The 19,041-nt window shown below is 46.1% G+C and overlaps 2 protein-coding genes and 1 long non-coding RNA gene across 8 annotated transcripts; 2 read left to right on the forward strand and 1 right to left on the reverse strand.

The window, feature by feature from the left end:
* Positions 1-3,371: 3,371 nt before the first annotated feature.
* Positions 3,372-6,017, reverse strand: ZBTB3 (zinc finger and BTB domain containing 3). Of its 5 annotated transcripts, none has more exons than XM_072970136.1 (2): positions 5,934-6,017; positions 3,372-5,234 (listed from the first exon to the last, which is right to left on the reverse strand). In XM_072970136.1, exon 2 carries the CDS (start codon positions 5,181-5,183, stop codon positions 3,639-3,641), a length of 1,545 nt encoding a protein of 514 aa, XP_072826237.1. In that variant the 5' UTR covers positions 5,184-5,234; positions 5,934-6,017; the 3' UTR covers positions 3,372-3,638. The 5 variants fall into 5 exon arrangements, with proteins under 5 accessions (XP_072826237.1, XP_015103893.2, XP_006214902.2 ...); XM_015248407.3 differs by lacking the exon at positions 5,934-6,017 and adding an exon at positions 5,668-5,912; XM_006214840.4 differs by lacking the exon at positions 5,934-6,017 and adding an exon at positions 5,508-5,619.
* Positions 5,493-7,744, forward strand: LOC140698798 (uncharacterized). 2 transcript variants are annotated; one of them, XR_012076760.1, is made up of 3 exons: positions 5,493-5,635; positions 5,901-6,422; positions 7,127-7,744. It is a non-coding gene; the product is annotated as an uncharacterized lncRNA (long non-coding RNA). The 2 variants fall into 2 exon arrangements; XR_012076761.1 differs by having other exon boundaries at positions 5,901-6,159.
* A 5,735-nt stretch (positions 7,745-13,479) lies between these two features.
* Positions 13,480-16,771, forward strand: POLR2G (RNA polymerase II subunit G). The gene is made up of 8 exons (XM_006214839.4): positions 13,480-13,595; positions 13,729-13,838; positions 14,772-14,931; positions 15,704-15,754; positions 15,858-15,923; positions 16,028-16,099; positions 16,297-16,330; positions 16,554-16,771. The coding sequence occupies exons 1-8, from the start codon at positions 13,584-13,586 to the stop codon at positions 16,565-16,567; spliced, it is 519 nt and encodes a 172-aa protein (XP_006214901.1). The 5' UTR covers positions 13,480-13,583; the 3' UTR covers positions 16,568-16,771.
* Positions 16,772-19,041: the final 2,270 nt, after the last annotated feature.

The following is a 19,041-nucleotide window of genomic DNA, read 5'->3' on the forward strand; positions in this document are numbered from 1 at the left end:
ACAGGAAAGTGGACAAAAGTTGGCAGTCAGATGTGGGTCTGTAGGAGGTCTGGCCAGCCCACAACCTGAAGGAAACAGCCAGAGGTACCTAAATCTCTGTACTCAGAAGTTCCTGGGTGACAAGGCTGCTCACTTACCAATCCTTAATGGTTTCCACACAGGATTTGAGGGTTTGATTGAAGAGAAAGCATTCCTGGTGGATGTGAAGATTCATACTTTGGCACATGAGGGACAGTTTAGAGCAGCATTTCCCGAACTGATACCCACTACCTTTATAATTTTGCCAGAACCACGATCTATACTATTTAGTCAATATTTTACTTAAATATATATTTTGAAAGGAGCTTTTGGACAGAGGAATATGTTAAATAATACCATGGGGATGTAATCAGCAAACTCCAGATTGAGACCATAAGCCAAATAACTCAATTTCTTCAATAAATTGCAAGGAAAAAGAGAGGGGAACCTATAGGTTAAAAGGGACTTGCAGGGGAAGGTACAACTCAAGTGGTAGAGTGCATGCTGAGCATACACAAGGCCCTGGTTTCAATCCCCAGTACCTCCTCCAAAAATAAATAAGTAGACCTAATTACCCCCCAACTTTTTTTTTTTATTAAAAGAAGCGGGGTTTGCTTAAGAGATACCAACCAAATAAATGTGACTCTACTTTGGATTCTGATTTGAAGAAAACAACTAAAAGTTTATGAGACAATTAGGGAAATTTGAACAAGAATTATTATCAATTTTGTTGAGTGTGATAATGGTGTTTTTTTTTAAAGAGTTCTTTTAGAGGTGCATGCTGAAATTACTTATTGATAAAACTGGGAGGGGACTTTAGAACACTTCATATCACTTGCCAAACAGAAAACAAAAAAAACACCAACCATCAAAATATATTTTACAGTAAAAAAAAAAGTATTAAGATATGTCCAAGTAAACCATCTTTGGAATCACTGGCTTTGGGGAAACTGAAATCCAATGTGAAGGGCTAAAATGGTGAGTTTGGTGAAGCTAAGCTTGGCCAAACGTCTGGTAATTGACGAGGCACTGGACATCACGCTAAAGCCTACACGTACAAAATAGCCAATTAAGAAAAGAAAAATCCTAAACTAGGAATATATTTCTCAAACTGGAGAGCAAAGGGTGGTTGTCTGAAAACTAAATTGGCTTGTAGCTCAAAAGCAAATAACTTCTCAGGGCTAAACTCTTTAATAGGTTGGGGCCTGACCCATCCCACCATGAAAGGGAGCCAACTTTGGCTCAGTAGAAGGAATCATCATCCAACAATCAGGGTTGTCCAACCATAGAATAGGTTTCCTTTGGGGATAGTGAGTTCTATTTCAAGCAGAGGTTTAACAACTGGCAAAAGGAGGATCCAGTATTGGACTAGAGGTCAGATGAACTGACCTATGGTTCCTCGAATCCATGCATGGGCAGTAGTGGAAACTAGAGAAAATTCTCTGCTGATCACACCTCTACAGACAGGTATAACTTGTTCTTAGTGTCCAGTAAATAAAGTGAGGCAACTTTGGCCCTAATTGTGTTGGCTGCTGCTTTAAACATCTTGCAAATTCCTGACTGCCACCTCTAATGAAGGATGCATTCCAGGCTGGGAACTGAAAGCAAAGGCTTGCTCTTTGGGAGTATCTCACCAAGTAACAGATCCTCTAGAGTTAGGTATTGCACTTGGCCGAGGCAGTTAACAGTGGTTACTGTGTTCCCAGACTATCCAGAGAAACTATATACATTTTATATACATGTACACGTATTATGCCTTGCTTTTAGGAACTAGTGTTCCAAGGCAACCATTTTTTTCCCTTCTGTGTCTTTTTTAATTGATATATAACTCAAATACCATAAAATTCACTCTTTTAAAGGCAACTGATTCTTAAAGGCATTTTGATTTTTTTTATAGGCGTTTGATTTGATATTTATTCTAGGAAGGATTGGAAAAGTTGCTCGTATTGCATTTATGTACATCTTGCCTTGTTTCACCAAAGAGTTAAGGCAGTGATGTATTTGCAAAAGTAAAATCATCCATTTGAAAGATGAAAGGTTATTCCCACACAAGGAAAATGAAAGGCATAGAATTCACTCGCTCAGCCATGAAAATGTTAAGCATCAACTTTTGCTTCCCATAATGCCCCAGGTGAGGAGCTTTCTTTGTCCCAATCTTCGATGCTCAGCTCGTCTCCTTCCTATGACTCAATCAGTAGCGTGTTAGAGTTCACAGTGCTGAATGTGACATCCAAATAGAGAAGAAATTCAGAAAATTCACTCATATTCTCACCTTTCTAAATTTTCCTTCCTGCCTTTTTTTTGTTTTTTTTTTTTAAACGCTCTTCCTTATGTGCTGAAAGGGAGAGGGTCTGTAGACAGCCCTCCAGTCTATCCGCAGCACCACGCTTCACCACAAACGGGGCAGAGTGTTCTCTTAGACCCCCATGCCACTCAACACCCTAAACTCCCAATTCTCTGCTACCTCTCCTGTCAGTAGCCACGTGCCAGACCACAGATGAGTAATTTGACCTGTCTAGGCTGTCATCACATGTTTTAAGTGAGGAAGCTGGACTAGATGAACTCTTAAGATTCCCTCATCTAGAATTTCTTGCTTTAGTTTCCCCAAGCACTTATCATTTCTATTCCACAGGCCCTCCATCTCCTCCCCCTCCCAAACCTGCCACCACAGAGCTTAATGTTTTCTGCCTTCCAATTTGTCACCTGCAGAGACCTCAATTCATAGTTACAAAACGTAGGCAAAAATTTCCAGTCATCAATACAGTATCTATTGTTGAAACAGTCAACCACGGGTCTAGGTGGAAAGCAGAAGTAAAGAAGGAAGGCAACACAGCCAAACAGAAGGACAAAAAAGAAAACAACTTCTACTTCACAGTTAAGCATCTTCAACCATGTATTAAACCTGCATATGATGTGTGGAGTCTGAAATCACAAGCCAGGGTTCAAATTCTGGCTTGCCCCTTAACTAACTCTGTGACCTTGAACACATTAACTTTGATTGTTCAGTCTCAAGTTTCCTTGTTTACGGGGAAAAAATGGTGGAGAGAGGGGTAAGATCTCATAAAGTTGTTGAAGATTCAATGAGTATGTGAAGTCCCCAATACAGCCCAGGACACAGGAGCTCAACGACAACAATGAACTGTAATTGTGTAAATTTCCCCACTTTGTATACTTTTCCTAAGTAAAGTCCATATTGCCCTCTGCCTATCTCACTTTTTTCCTCATAAGCGACCTGACCCCCATCTCTACCCCAAGTACACATGTCAGATTCCTAAAAGATCTGGAAAGGTTATGAAAGAATCAGGAGGCATGCAGGTTTGTGGAAGAAACCAGCCAACACCAGTTCAAAGAGATACTTTCACTGATAGCTTTATGGTCCAGAATGCAGAGTGAGAAGTGATTACACCTCAGGAAAATTCCCAGTGCCCTTGGTGAGGAAGTGACTGAGATGCAATGCCCCATAAAGTCCTGCTACCTGGCTGGGAAAAGAAAAGAAAACTTCGGTCTGTGCACAATCTTCATTTTGTCACCAGCAGGGGAAGTGAGATGCTTCCAACCTTCCGTGCTGCCCCCTAACAATGGCAAGAGCAGGTCTAGCATCAGCACATGCTCCCCAGGTGTTAGTTTTTGGGGCCAAGTACGAAATCTTTGGGTGGCCCTCCACCACCGTTGTTCTGTCTATCTGCTGTCGGCGAGCCAGGGAGGGGCTGTGCTCCTAGGAGGGGGCCTGCCTCTGGATCTGGTTTGCTGCGTTTGGCCAGGTCCTCATTGTGAGCCTTGCGGATGTGGCGGTACAGGTCCCCTGACTGCGTGTAGCTGCGCAGGCAGTAGCGGCACTCGTAGGGTCGCTCCCGCGTGTGCACGGTGGCATGGCGCCGTAATGTGTAAGAGCATGAGAAGGTCTTCCCACATGTCTTGCAAGTGGGCACATCCTCAGTAAAAACTCCAAAGCCTCCTGGGGCCGCTTCATACTCAGAAGGCAGGTATAGTGGCTCATGTAGGGCAGGCGGAGCAGGCAGAGGTGAGGTCACCAGTCCTCGGTGATACTGCCCTGGACCTGGCAGCAAATGGTAGGGTAGGTGAGGATCTGGGGGCAGGAAGTGGTCACTTGGCCCCACCTCCTCCAGTCCTGCAGCCCTGGGCCCCTCAAAAGCCTCTGGCTGGGGGGGCTGTCCACCATACATTGCTCCTCCAGGTGGGAACAGTCCCTCAGGACCCCGAGGCTGTTCCTCTGACACATCAGTCTCCTCGTCGGAAATCACAATAGCTTCTACTTTCACCTGGACCAGTTCAGCTTCCGCTGGGGCAGGAGCCTGGGATGGATCTGGGGCTGCAGCTGAAGCTGGGGGATAGAAGCCTTGCAACTGTCCTCCAGTATCCCTTGGTTCCACCATCCTCAGACTCTCAGAAGCCACATCAAGGGGAGCCAGTGGCTCCACTGAAACGGTTGGGAGGCCGGAAGAGAAGTAATTTGCAGTATTGGTCTCTGTGGAACTACTGGGGCTGGCAAGAGAGACATCAGCCACTGGTGGAGGAGGTGCCCGAAGGTGCAGTGAGTCAACCTCCACACCAGGCTGTGTAGTGTCAGCCCCAGCCGGAACAGGTGGCTCATCTGGAGGACAGACAGTAGGTGAGGGAGCAGCTGATCCTTTCCATTCGTCTTTGCCCCAGTGGCCTGATGTCTCCGCAGATGGCAACGAAGGCTGAGGGCCACGGGAAGTGCTGGACAAAAACTCCAAGTTAGAGGGCTGTGAGTTGGCTTCCTCCTCCTTCTTGGTACTGTCCGCCTCTGCCAGGGCCCGAGCTTGCAGCCGCCGCTTACACACCTTGACGATGTCATTCATGTGCAAGTAGCTGGCAGCTGCCAGGACATCCTCCACAGGGGTATCCCCCCTCAGGACCAGCTGGCCGGCATACATAAAGTCCAGAAGCAGCCCAAAGGCTGGGGCAGTGACAATCTCGTTGTGGATACACACCAGATCCCTCTTGTCCAGTTCCCTCTCTTTGTAGAAAAGCTGGAAAAATGGGCTGCAAGAGGCCAGCACAGCCCGGTGGGCCAAGAACTGGCTGCTACCCACCACCACCGTGCAGTCACAAAGGAAACCCTGGGACCGCTGCTCCCGGAGGCTCTGAAGCAGTTGCTGGCTGTGTTCTGGGAACTCCATAGCACCCCACGAAGGGAAAGGGACCCTAGAAAGGTCCCCACCAGTGGCTCCCTGGGAAGAGAGGACAGTGGGTTAGGGCAGGTAACCTCCCCAGAAACCTTAACGTCAGCTCTGAGCTATCACTTGCCACCCCAAAGCCTCTGGCGACACCGACCCCAAGACGCTCGCTTCAGTTACTACCCTTCTTTCTCCTAGGTCACAACCAATGGTCTACTTTTTAGCTCCGCCCCTCGGCCTAACCTTAGCAACAGGCCCCGCCCATTAAACAAAGCCCCGCCCCGGAAGTCCCGCCCCCTACGTAACCTCCGCTTCCTCGATGCCCACCCGGTAGCTTCCAGGCGCCCCCTCCAACTAGAAGTCTCGCTCCGAGGCCTTCCTGGCCGATACCTCTACGCCCAACTCCGGGAACTCCCTGAGCCTCTCTCGCATTCCAGGAGCTAAGAAGTTCTAAGGTGGGAAGTAGCAGAGAAAGCTGATCCCTCACCTACCACCGAGCGACCAACGGGCCAGCTCCGCCCCTTCCCACCTTCTCAGTTTTAATTGGCTCAAATTTGCCTTTCCTTGTCACGGACTGGTTCACTCTACACTAGCCAGCCCCCAGCTCAGGGCGGCGTCTTTAAATGGGTACTGGTTGCTGTCGCTCAGGCAGCTAGGCGTCCGATTGGTTGGCGTTCCTGTCCTAAACTTTTCCTTCTGGTCCCGCCTTCTTTGCTTCAGAGCCTTCTGTATTGGCCGAGCTTTTCCGTCTACCTGAGGCGGTAGGAGGGCGGGGAACCGGCTGTAAAGAGTGGAGTGTGAAGCGCCTGGGGTGCGGCGCGAGGCCAGCCCCCTCGTAGAGCCTCGTGCTTTGCCGACCACACATCATCCCCGCTGCAGGGTAACCGGAAAAAGGAGAGCCAACAAACTGATGTGGTACTGAGGAGGCCCGGATCTTAGAACCGGCTCTGCGGAACCGTAGGCTACACCTTTCTGAACTGTAGGTGTCGCTTGTAGGTCCCTTCCTCCCTCAAAAACTCCAAGATACCCTACTGCTTCACTCCCTCCAGTGTGATGGTTCAGGGCTCATCAATGGTGGTGTCGGAGGACTAGCACCTGCGCGAATGCCGTCATAGAGTCCCTAGCCTGAACTGTGTAGCCAACTTAACAATGAAGAGATTAGAGTGTCCTCTGTCTGGAGTGAAGCTGGCAAGTGCTGATAGGAAAGGAAGGAGTGGGCTCAAGGCCCTAAAATGTCCCAAGGTGGGAGAATAAACAGCATGGCTGTTTCCAAAGAAATCTTCCAGAGTCCCTAGACTACCAGAGTAAAGGGCTGTAAATTGGGTATCAGTGATACCTGTCTCTTCTCTCAGCGGGGCAATGTGTTGACAGGGTTATTAGAGGAGTAAATCAGTGCCCTTCACCCGCTATTCACTCCTTCACTCACCACACTTCGTATCTGCAGTTTGGTCTGCAGCCAAGCCCTCCAATCAGATCTAACCAGAATTGGGAACACTTCATCTACCTTCCGTCCTTGTACTAGAGACATGCAGGCCACACTGGCCTCAGCTTGAGATCCCACCTTTTCAAGATACTCTTCCAAGCCATACAATATTTATTGTGTAGCAATTAAAACCAACATAACATTTTCATTTTTTAGGAAAAATAACTATATTTCCCTAAATCAAAAAATATGTAGTAAAATAGTGTCATTGTTTTACATTTTTCCAAATTTCCTTGATGTCTAGCTCAATAGAAGCTGGATTCTCACATCTGCTTCTATTTTCAAGCTATGATGAGATAATTGTTTTGATTATATGGAGATTAAAATCTGGCCTCACACAGGTAGATAGGCATGGAATTTCACTGGCCAGGGTGAGGAGTTTGTATTTTATTCTGAATGTGATGAGAAGCCATTGGTGGGTTTTCAGTTGGGGAGGGTTCTGATAACATTCTTGTTTTTAAAGGCTGATCCTGGCTACTCTGTGGAGAAAGGAGCATAGCGGGTCAGAATGGGAGCAGGAAGAAAGCTGTGGAAATGGTCCTGCAAGAGAGGATGATCACTAGACAAGGGTAGTGGTGATGAAGCTGGAGAGAAGTGCTGGGTCCCAAGAATTTGCTAAAATTAGGATAGGAGATGGGGGACAAGAGAAAAAAGGAGTCAAGGAGAATGGCCAAAAGTTTTGCATGAGCAATGGTGTGGGTGACAGCCATATTCTGAGATGGGGACAATTGGGGAGGAAAATCGAGAGTCCAGTTTTGGCCCTTTAAGTAGAGCTTCCCCTCATCTAGGTCGACTTGTGAACCTGAAGATCAGGGGAAACGTTGGGCTGGAGTTGGGCATTGGGAGTGTCATCAGCATGTAGGTGGTGTTTAAAGCCAGGGGACTGGAGGGAAAATCCTTGTAGCCGAGAGGGCTGCGGGAGCTGCTAAACAGCCAGGAGCACAGGCACTTTGGGGAGCTTACGCAATCGTGTTTCTACAGGTTCAGAAGAGATCAGAATGAAGATGAATCTGGATTTGGGTACAAAGACTGTGTGCTTGGCACGTCCAGTATATACTGGATCTGGATTATTTATTTATTGGGGGGTGATTAGATTTATTTATTTATTTTAATGGAGGTACTGAAGATTGAATCTAGGACTTGTGCAAGCTAAGCATGTCCTTTAACTTAAGCTCTACCCTTTCATAGATTTTTTTAATAAATATTTTTATTGAAGTATAGTCAGTTTACAATGTTGTGACATAAGTTTTTAAAATTACAGTTCTTTTAACCTCTGTACAAATTTGAAAACGGGGTTCCCTTTGGTCAAAACACAGTAGTGGCCACCATGGCTTAATAAACTTAGTGTGTGCTATATTTCAGCCTCTCTCACCCCCAGGAGCACCAGTAACAGGGCACAACTTGTTGCCTTTCTCAAAACTGGAGTATACAGACCCCTACCCTGGGGTACACAGAGTTACAGGATACCAAGAAACATCTCTCTAGAGTATCATTCAGTCAGATTTTTTTTTGGATAAAAGTTTTTATTTGGGGATTAGGGGTAGTAAACTGGCATAGACAGACTATGACACATGAAAAAAATGTATGTAAAATTTAAAGTCAAAACAGAAGAAATTTCCTACTTATTGCAGTAACTCCCCCAAGGGAAAAGGTTGAGACGCTTTGCTTCTAAGTGTCTGTGTATTAGTACAAGTTAGAAAAATACCTACATACATAAATAAAATTAAAAAAGCAAAGTAAAACAAAAAGTAAAATAAAAATTGAGGGGAGGGTACATTTCAGTGGCAGAGAGCATGCTGAGCAAGCACAGGGTCCTGGGTTCAAATCCCTAGTACCTCCATTAAATTTTTTAAATAAATTAATTAATAAATAAACCTAAATACTCCCAAAAAAGAGTTTAAAATAAAAATAAATATATTAAAAAGAAAACCAACATAACATTTAGTATTTATTTAGTATTTGTTAGGTGCTAGCAATGTGCTAAACATACTGTCTCTAATTCCATAATAGCCTTTCCTATCCCCATTAGACAGAAGAGACTGAGGTTCTTCTGAGACTTGGTTAAGTAACTTGGCCAAGGTCACCCAATAAAAGGCAGAGCTGAGATTGAATCTAGGTCTATCTTCAAAGCCACACACCTAACTATGTTGTAGATCTATCTTCCTACAGTGTTCTTAGGGTTGTCGCAGTATCCATGGCTAGAAGGTTCAGACTTGTTTGGGGGCAGAATTATCCTGGCTGTTGGAAGAACTGATGGCAGAGAAGCAGGAGTCTAGACCCAGGGAGAGGGGCAGCTGGGATGGACAATCCTTGCTGAGAGATTGCCCTTCAGGGGCTGGACCTGCTGCTTGTGTATGAATTGTATGAATCATTGGGAGAAGGTGACAGACATCATTACAAGGGCTCCTCTCTGCTCTCTAGATTGGCAAGACTCTGTTCTTGCAGCAGATTGTATTCTCCAAGGTGGCCTTAACAAGACCTTCCCTCCCACCTGCTCACTTTACAATATGACACTGATGCTCCTTACATCGGGTAAGATCTCTCACTTTGAGTCTGGAAGGGATTGTGATCCTGAGAGATGTGATGCTGTGTGACATCCGAGGCTAAGTCATAAAAAGGTATAGAGCTTCTGCCTGGCCTTCTTGGGACGCTTGCTCTTAGAACCTAGCCACTACACTGTGAAGACGCGGGGTCACAGAAGAGGGCATGTGTAAGTGTTTCAGCCACAGCAACAACCAGCCTTCCAGCTAACAGCCAGCTTCAGTTTGCCGGCCAGGTGATTGATCCATCTTGGAAGTGGGTCCTCCAGTCCCCAGTTGAACTGCCGCAGCTGGGGTAGGAGCAGCTGTAAGCCTGCCCCACTGAGTCCTGCTCAAATTATAGATTTGTGAGCTAAGTAAATAACTGTGGTTGTTTCAAGCCACTGTGTTTTGGGGTGGTTTATTGAGCAGCAAAAGATAGAGGAAACAATCCTCCAACAGATTTTCTTTGTACTCCAAATCTCAATACAGCTGCTTGTTCTCCATTGCTATTTTCTTTGTATTCTAGCTCGTCTCTGGTTCTGAAGCTTTAGAAGAGATCAGGGCTTGGGGAGAATGTATCAGGGCCAATGTATCCCAGGGGAGCTTGAAGAGATAATAGTAGATTAATTATGAGAATGAGGTTCAATCCACCCATACCTGTTAAACTCCTTTATTTGTCAAGCACAGTGTTAGGTGCTAGAGATTCACTCACTGATGCAAATAGATCCTGAACACCCATGTGTGCCAGGCTCTGTTCTAGGCTTTGGAGATACAGAGGAACGCAACAGACAAGAATCCCTGCCCTTCTTGAGGGGAAACAAGCAATTTGCACATATATAACTTGGTAAGATGATGCCAAATAGGGGTAAGTTCTTTAAAGAAAATAGAACAAAGCAATGCAATAAAAGAATGATTGGGGTGTGGCTACTTGAGCCAGAGCAGTCATGGAAGGCCTCTCGGAGGTAGTGATATTGAGCTTATACCTGAAAAGTGAGAAGGAGCTTCCCCTCCCGCCCCTGAACCAGGTGAAAATCAGAGCCAAGTGCATTATGGGCAGAGGAAATAACAAGTACATTGGTCCTGAGGTGGGAGAGGAGGCCAATGTGGCTGGAGTGGAGAAAACAAGAGAAAGAGAGGCAGAAAATAGAGTTGGTTGGATCTGGCCCCTGCCTGGTAGGTTAGAGTGATGTTTTTATTCCAGTGCCCTGGGAAGCCATTGGGTTCTAAGTAGGGGAGTGACATGATTTGACTTGAGTTTTGAAAAGATTACTCTGAGCAAATAAATGCATGAAAAGATGGTCAACATCCTTAGTCATTAGGGAAACAAAAATTAAAAGCGTAAGAGATACTACTAGAGTAATTAGAATAGCTAAACAAACCCTGCTGAAAATGCCAAGTGCTGGTGAGGATATCTGAGCAACTGGAACTCTTACCCCTACACATACCATTATGCAACATTTACACCACACAGAAACAACAAGTGTAAATAACCATAAGAACATTCATAAGCGTAAACTGTGTTAAAATAGGAAGTGACGAGTTTTTAGTATTGATTAATAATGATTCTGACTCTAATTACAATGTATGTTTCCACCCCCCAACACACCCAAGCAATTCTCAAACACCAGCTGAGTGGCCTACAATTTAACCCAATTCTGAAACCATCGACATTGATAGCATCAGATGCCACAGGTAAAGTGATCAGTCCTACAAGACTGCCCTCCATTTCAGATGGCAATTGCAAGTCCCGATTGTCACCTGTGCTTCTGACTCACTGGCTATAGGTTGAAGGTTCCAAAGACCCCTCCTTAGGTGCCATTAATCTGCTAGAGTGGCTCACAGAACTCAAAGAAACTTCACTTACTAGATTACCACTTTATTATAAAAGTATCTAACTCAGGAACAGCCAGATAGAAAAGATGCTCAGAGTAAGGGATGGGGAAAGGGCATGGATGCTTCCAAGCTCTATCTGAGCTCACTGCTCTCCCCAGTTCTCCAGGGCTTCAACCTTGAAGCTCTCTGAATGTCATCCTTTTGGGGTTTTCTGGAGACTTCACTACACAGGCATGGTTGATTCATTCATTAGTCAAGTCAGGGAGCTGAGACTGGAAGTTCCAACACTTCAATCAGTTGGTCATTTCTCCTGCTTTAGATGCTTTCCAAAAGTCACCTCTGTGCCAGGAATAGGGAAGAAGACAAAACATAAACTTAAAAAAGATTATTTATTTATTTTGCAGGAGGGGGGAGTAGATTTTTATTTATTTATTTATAGAGATGGAGGTACTGGGGATTGAACCCAGGACCTCGTGCATGCTAAGCACGTGCTCTACCACTGAACTATACCCTCCTCCCCACCTTATTTTTTATTATAAATCACAGTATCATAGTTACCTTTGTTTTTTTTTCTAACTTTATTATTATAAACAATTTCAAACATGCAAAAGTAGAAGGAAAAGTATAAGAAACTACCATTATCCATCACCTGGCTTCAACAATTATCAATATATTGCCAACCTTGTTTTATCTACTCCTCTGCCTTTGTTTTTTAGTATAATTCATTTAATTGTAAGTTCATTAATTTTTAAAAAAATGACTGTGTTTAACTACTGTCTTGCAAAATTCCTGAAATATTAATGATTGGCTTTTGTAGGGGGCTCCAACATACTCCACTGTCGGCAGGTAAGTTTGCTCTTGTGGGGAAGCTGGCCTGGAAGAGAAGAGAGGAGGGAGTCCAGGCTGTTGAGACCCACCCATCTGCTTCCTTGCTTGGTCACGGTGGAGGGTATCCCCATGAAGTCTGAGCATCTCCATGAAGTTTGAGCATCTGACTGGTGGCCTCAACCATTCTAGCAAAGATGAGGCATGAATGAGAACGGGTGTGTGATAGCTCTAAGAAAGCAAGTGGTCTCTGTTCTTGCAGGAGAGTGAGTAGGTCAGACTCTTCTACTTACATACATACAAAAACTTACTCAGGCAACAGGGAGTTGGTTCAAGGACACATAACTTCTCCTGCTGAGCCTTTGTCATAGGCCTGCATCTCATGATGTTTGTGCTTCTCTGAATGGCCCTTTTATCAGGCAGGGCACAGACTGCATGCTCATTCTGGTTAACTTGAGGTGAGCTTGATTAAAGGACTATCTACAGAAGTGTGGGCAGAGGTGAAGGAACAGACAGGGCTCGACAGTTCTGGAGGTCTCATGGGGGTGTTACCTGAGAGTAGGTTCTTGTTTTCTCACAGAGACAATTTAGAGACCAGACACGGAGACCAAGAAAGCAAAGTGAGGATTTACTAACCAATAGTACTCTCTTAGAAGGGACAGCAGGCAGGGTCAGGTGAGTAGCTGCCCCGAGGTCCTTCGGCAAGTTGGTTATACTAGGTGTGAAAATAATTGGGCGGAATATTCATTGAGGAGGGAGGTGTTTGGCATATTTCCAGATTTTCCTCCCAGCTCCACCTTCCGGAAGGAAGGAAGGATTTTTGTCCTTATTTGGTCTTGATTGGAAGTGTGCTAGCATTAGTGCATGATGAGTACTTATTTGCAAGGTTAATTTTATTATAATAAGAGCACAATTGGGCAAAAGGTTACATTCGGATGCAGAGATTCCCGCCTTCTGTAGCCTTCCTTCACCTGCCCCTAGGACTCCTGTCTCCACCAGATGTATGGTTTCTTGCCACATGGACAGTGCCCCTCTTTCTCTGCGGAAATCTAGCTGACTGCCTAAGGTAGTGTGGGGGGAGGTGAGTGGAAGGGAGGAGTGGAGTGACGTGAGGTTTTCTTCACACCGGGAGGAGGCGCTGCCTTCTGGGCTCTGATAGGCAGCTTCATCTCCAGACTACCAGCAATCGGTAGTGAATGCCTGAATTTACAAAAGTCTTGGAGTCAGAATCCGGACCCTGAGTGACCCCGAGTGACTCTGAGTGACCTCAACCCTCTGAGCCTGGGGTCTTATTTGTAAATGGGAATAATAATAATAATAAAGCCCACCTGGTGGGATTGCTGTATGGATTAAATGAGATAAGAACGGCTATTTACTAAGCTTACCATGTGAAAGCAGCCTTTAACTATTTGTTGAATAAGTGGACTCTGCCATCTTTCATTAATTAATTAACTCAATTTAAAAGTATTTATTGAGCATCTACTCTAGGCCAGGAACAGTTAATTTGTGACAGGCAGGCTCTTTAGCTGCTGGTGCACTGGACGGAGGGGCGGAGCTTTACGGATTCCCCGCCCATCACAGAGAGGCCCAATCAGGTCCGAGCAGGAGGCGAGTCCCGCCCACCTCTCTGCCACAGGCCCGGAAGCCGGCTTCGGGAGGTTGCTGTACTTCCGGCGGTCCTGGCGGCTCGGTAGCGGTCCCTGGCGTGGGCTCGGCTGGTGCTCAGCCTCTTCGGGGAAGATGTTTTACCACGTGAGCAGGGCACGGGGTGGCGGCGATGGCAGGGTCGTGAGGAGGAGCGAAGCGGGGCTCCGGGACTAGGGGCGGCTTCTTGCCTCATATCCCTGCCGCACTGTGCCTCGTCTCCATCCCACTTTCCCTGCAGATCTCCTTGGAGCACGAGATCCTCCTGCACCCGCGCTACTTCGGCCCCAACCTGCTCAACACGGTGAAGCAAAAGCTCTTCACCGAGGTGGAGGGGACCTGCACTGGCAAGTGAGTGTCGCGCCCTCCGTGCCGCCTGATCGGTGCGTACATCGCGCCGTGGGCCTACATCCCCTCCCCAACTCCTGCACATTTTGCAAGGTTCTGCCAACTACCCTGGGGAACCCTCTCGCCCTCCCAGGTGCCCCAGGCAGTCAGCTGCATCCTGCTTTGGGTTCCCACGACGCCCTCCGCAAAGCTGGATAGCAGGACCTCTTTCCCTTAGCTAAGTTTGGTCATTCGTTTACTCCGCAGACATTTTTAAAGCTCTTGTTGTGTGCCAGGCTCTGTGTTGGGCCCTGGGAAAAAGTGAAAAAGAATGAAGCCAGCTCTTGCGAAGCTCACACTCTCTCTGATTCAGCTGTTTTTCTCTGTTCCCCATGCCCAGGGACCTGGCATGGCACTTCTTGGCCCTCAGTAAGTTTGTTGAGTGAATGAGTGACCAGGAAAAAGCAGGTTGAGAGTTGGAGGAGGGACGAGGACTGGGGCTTGACCATCTCTGGGCTCTGCACAAAGGGACCTCTCACACAGTGTTGTAAGTGAGCAGAGATGAGCCCAGAGCTATGAAGTACTTAGTTCTTTGAACATACAGATTCCTGAGCCTCATCTCATCCCTGCAGAGTCAAGAATCTCTGGGGACAGGTGTGGGAATCTGCATTTTAAATTCCTCCCAGGTGATTCTGAGGCATCTCCAGGATCAAGATCTCTTGGCTAAAGGACTACAGGCCTTTTGGACATTTATTGTGAAATCATGAGGCAGTGTTTAGTGTTATAGATGCTGATCATTGTCCTGTCTTCCTTCTGGGTCATTAAGCTCTCTGGGGGTAGGGGTGCCATTTCCTTCCCCTTTGTGCTGCTCCTTAACCCCCAGGCTCAGTGACTCTGGCTGCAGGTGATTTTAGAGGCTCGTCTACACACAGTGCCTTTCTCTTTTCCTCCTTGCAGATATGGCTTTGTGATTGCTGTCACCACCATCGACAATATTGGTGCTGGTGTGATCCAGCCTGGCCGAGGCTTTGTCCTTTATCCAGTTAAGTACAAGGCCATTGTTTTCCGGCCCTTTAAAGGGGAGGTCGTGGATGCCGTTGTCACTCAGGTCAACAAGGTAAGACCATCCACAGGGGAGGTAGTGGGAAGGTCCCTTAGAAGATCTGGGATGTGTCCCAACTCTACTCACTAACTCTGTGTGTTTGGCCAGATCACTTCTTTCTGTTTCAAGTTTCACCTGTCAAATGGTATAGTAATCTTGCCCTGTGTCCCTCAGGGGCATGTAAGTCAATATTAATGGTCAAAACAATAGGAGCCTCCATTGATTGAGTAGTTCCTGTGGGCCAGGTAATGTGCAAAGCCTCACAATGACTGTGTCAGGTGAGTGCTTTTATCCCTGTGCTTTGATGTCCAAGCTGAAGTTTGGAGAAGTTAAGTCTACTGGTCAAGGTCATGTGGCCAACAAGTGTTCAGATCCCAGACTGACAAGTTCTAGGCCTCAGCTGTTTACCACTACATTTCCTTAACTTAAAATGAAAGCTTCCTAAACAAGGTCCTACTGTTGAGCATAGGGAACTATATTCAGTATCTTGTAATAGCCTATAAGATAAAAGAATATGAAAAAGAATATACAAATGTGTAACTGAATCACTCTGCTGTACACCAGAAACTAACACATTATAAATCAACTATACTTCAGTGGAAAAACAAAACAAAACAAAACAGACAAAAAACCTGAAAGCATGAAAAAAAAAAGAGAATGAAAACAAGTGCCAAATTTCAGAGTGGTTTCAAAACATGAAGGATATTATTAGGAATCAGATAAAGATGGGAAGCTTAGAAGACTTTGGGGGACAAAAGGAAAAGCAAGTCACTCATTTCCCTTCTAGGTTGGACTCTTCACAGAGATTGGGCCCATGTCCTGCTTCATCTCTCGACATGTAAGCCTAGGCACCCTGGGTGGGTTAAAGGGGAGACACAGAGTCATGACCGTCTGATGAAGCACCCATTTAAAGTCCTGACGCAGTCTCACCTTCCTTTCAGTCCATCCCATCAGAGATGGAGTTTGATCCTAACTCCAACCCGCCATGTTACAAGACAATGGATGAGGTGAGTGGATTGGAGGAAGTCAGTGAGAGGGACAGGGGGCGGAGCCACTCCAAGGGAGAGTACTGGCCTGGGAATGTCTGAGTGTACTGTTCCTCTTCCCCAAGGACATTGTGATTCAGCAGGATGATGAGATCCGCTTGAAGATTGTGGGGACCCGTGTGGACAAGAATGACATTGTGAGTCCCTTCTCTGCCTCCCTGCCTATAGCAGGCAGAGCCATTGATTTCTTAACTACCCAGAGTTCCTGGGGACTTTGTACTTTGTACTTTGGCCAGGAAGAAGAGATGGGTGGGCAGAAGGCTTGGGGCCGAGGGTTAGAGGATAGTTCAGGGCTCTTTTTGGCTTCATTTCCTTTTTATCTTTCCTTCTGCAGTTTGCTATCGGCTCCCTGATGGACGATTATTTGGGTGAGTACCTGCTCCACCACACCGGGGTTCTTTGCCTGGAGGAGGGGTATGTGGGCGCAGGGGGTGGATATGGGATTTCAAGCCTTGAGTCGCAGATGAAAGAAACACTTGTGTTGTCTGCTTGGAAGATCCAGGATATGCCCCCTTGGAATGGGATGGGATGGGATGGGGATGGCTGCCCCAAGCTCTGGATCTAATCGATGCGCTTTTCATGTTCTCACAGGGCTTGTGAGCTGAGCACCGGGACCTCTTACCTTGTTTGGTCCTTACCTAGGAGGTGTGACTGTCACAACTCCCATGTTGTGCAGAGGCCGAGTCTAGCTGCCGTTGGGGAGGCAAGGGAGTTACCTTATCATGAGAAGAGATCTGGTTCTGGTGCCTTAGCATCTACTCCTAGCTTTTTGTCTGTATATTCTAACCATAAAAGGTTCTTGATTCCTATGGAAGTGTCATCTCCTTTCTTTGGTAAGAACTCTTTTAAAAAAAAGTCTGGAGGGCCAGTTGCTTGCTGGATCCTCTTTTCTTGGCCTGATGCCTTAATTCACCTCAGCCACCAGGGATGTAACTAACCCTTTTCCAAGGTCTAACATTGACCTCATTGAAAGGAAGGCATTCATGTTGGGTCTTTGGCTTTTAGCAAATGATACTATCATTAGAGCCACTCTGAGCCCCAGGCTTGTTTCAGTGTATTTGCCCTTTCCCCACCCTTAAAAATACCCAAGAGCATAGCTGGGGAGAGGGAAGAGGAGACTGCAGGTAGGGAGACGTGAACAGTAAAATGTAGTGATACAGATTGTGGGGTCCCAGCCCTTCTTAGGATGGGCACATAAACAACAGAGGCCTTTATTTGCTCATCAATCACTGCACTAAACTCAACCGAAGATGTGAAAGGGCTCAAAATTTCATTAGGGTAAAACAACAAAAATACATGAAATAAGATTAAACAAACGTGCAACCCTCCTTCATACTGTGCCTTTGCAATACTATTTGTCTACCTTGGAATGCCCTTTCCCAGCCTATCTGCTTGCTGCCTACTAATCTATCAAGTCTCAGTCAAAAAAATTTTTTTTCTCTAGCTTTCCTTGACTTCCATGGGAAGCAGAGCTGTGTAGTAGAAAGAATAATATTTGGGTTGATACAGAGCTGGGTTTCAGTCCTAGCCGGGCGACCTTATGTTTCCTCATTGTAAGTGGTCCTACAGCCCTCTTTGGGTGGTTGCTGCTGGTATCAGAGATCATATGTGCAAGTGGCTGGCATAGAGCCTGGCCCGTGATAGGCACTCAACTGCTAATTATAATCATTGCTATGTAGTGCATACAAAGCTGTGATTATCAACTGGGGTGATTTTGGCCCCGGGGGGACATTTCGCAGTGATACTTCTGGTTATCACAACTGGGTGGGGGATGCAACTGCCTTCTAATGGGTAGAGACAGGGATCCAGGGATGCTGCTAGGCATCCTACAATGTATAGGGCAGCCCCCACAACAAAGAATTATCTGGCCCCAAATGTTATTCATGTCAAGGTCCAGAAAATCTGATTTGAAGCATCCAGAAGAGTGCTTGGAAACTGGTAAGAAAAAGGCATTTGAATGTGTTTCCTTTTCCCTCACCTCACCATTCCTGGACAGACAGGCTCTTCCATTCATACCCCCGTAGTATGTCACAAAACACATATTTTGTTATTGTCTCCCTTTCCATTTTTTTATTATATAAAATTGCAGTTACTTTATTGAGATCATTGTAGATTCACATGCCTCCCTTTCATTTTTGTATCTCCAGATCTCAGCACTGTGTCAAGGTTTCCAAGTTTGTTGAGTCCAGGAAAGTTTCTGTGCTGGATTTGCAATGAATTTTCCCATGGACACAATGATCAAGTTATGATACCCTTCACATCACTGAGTTGATTACACAGGTTGTAGGGATTTTCCCTATGCCCTCAACACCATGTATCTCCCTGAGAGTAAAATTCTTCCTAAGTTCTCAAATGGAATCACACATCTGTAAGCTGTATTGGGGATACCCTGAAAGTAATACCAGGCCTAGAAGGAAGAGACTGATGGACAGAGAAGCAGCTCATGGAACTGCTGGTGAGGATGTTGGGTGTGGCACTCGGTCGGGAAGGGAGTAAGTGGGGATGGCCTGAGATGGTTTCCAGGACTCTTCTGATCTTACAAGGCTTGGTACTAGGGGAGTCTGAAAGTTACAGACTCTTAAAGAGGTCACAGGCTTAATAGTAAGAGGAGTATGTGCCTGGGAACATGGTAAATCCTTTACATGCCTTTACACACAGGAGTGAATTTTCACAACACTTCCATGAAACAGATACTGTCATCCCACTGTACGGTTAATAAAACAAGTCAGAGAGATGAACTAACATGCCTAAGTTCACACAACTAGTGAGTAGTGGAGCTGTGATTTTTTTTTAAAATAATCTAACTCCAAAATCATCATAGCTCTTTGTGCCCAGCACTGGGTGGTTGGAGAATAAGTAGGAACCACCTTTTTCCCATCTGTGGCCATGTAGGTCTCATTACTGCTTTCCGTGGCCCCTGCCGCCAAGGTTGACAATGGCTGTCTGTACCAATAACAAGGGGATCTGCCAACAGCCCAAATTCTGCTGAGCTGATCTCAGATTCAAAACCTTACAGGATACCCCACCTTCCCTTCATGTGTAGATGGGTAGACACTCCAGTGTCCAAAGCACAGTCCTG

Source organism: Vicugna pacos, chromosome 10 (genome assembly GCF_048564905.1).
Source record: "Vicugna pacos chromosome 10, VicPac4, whole genome shotgun sequence".
Taxonomy (NCBI): Eukaryota; Metazoa; Chordata; class Mammalia; order Artiodactyla; family Camelidae; genus Vicugna; species Vicugna pacos.

Excerpts from the sequence above, each read along its gene's own strand:
- ZBTB3 (XM_072970136.1), bottom strand. The coding sequence starts at position 5,183 with ATGGAGTTCCCAGAACACAGCCAGCAACTGCTTCAGAGCCTCCGGGAG.
- POLR2G (XM_006214839.4), top strand. Across the intron at positions 13,839-14,771 it reads GAGGGGACCTGCACTGGCAA|ATATGGCTTTGTGATTGCTG; the intron begins GTGAGTGTCGCG and ends TCCTCCTTGCAG. Across the intron at positions 14,932-15,703 it reads TTGTCACTCAGGTCAACAAG|GTTGGACTCTTCACAGAGAT; the intron begins GTAAGACCATCC and ends TTTCCCTTCTAG.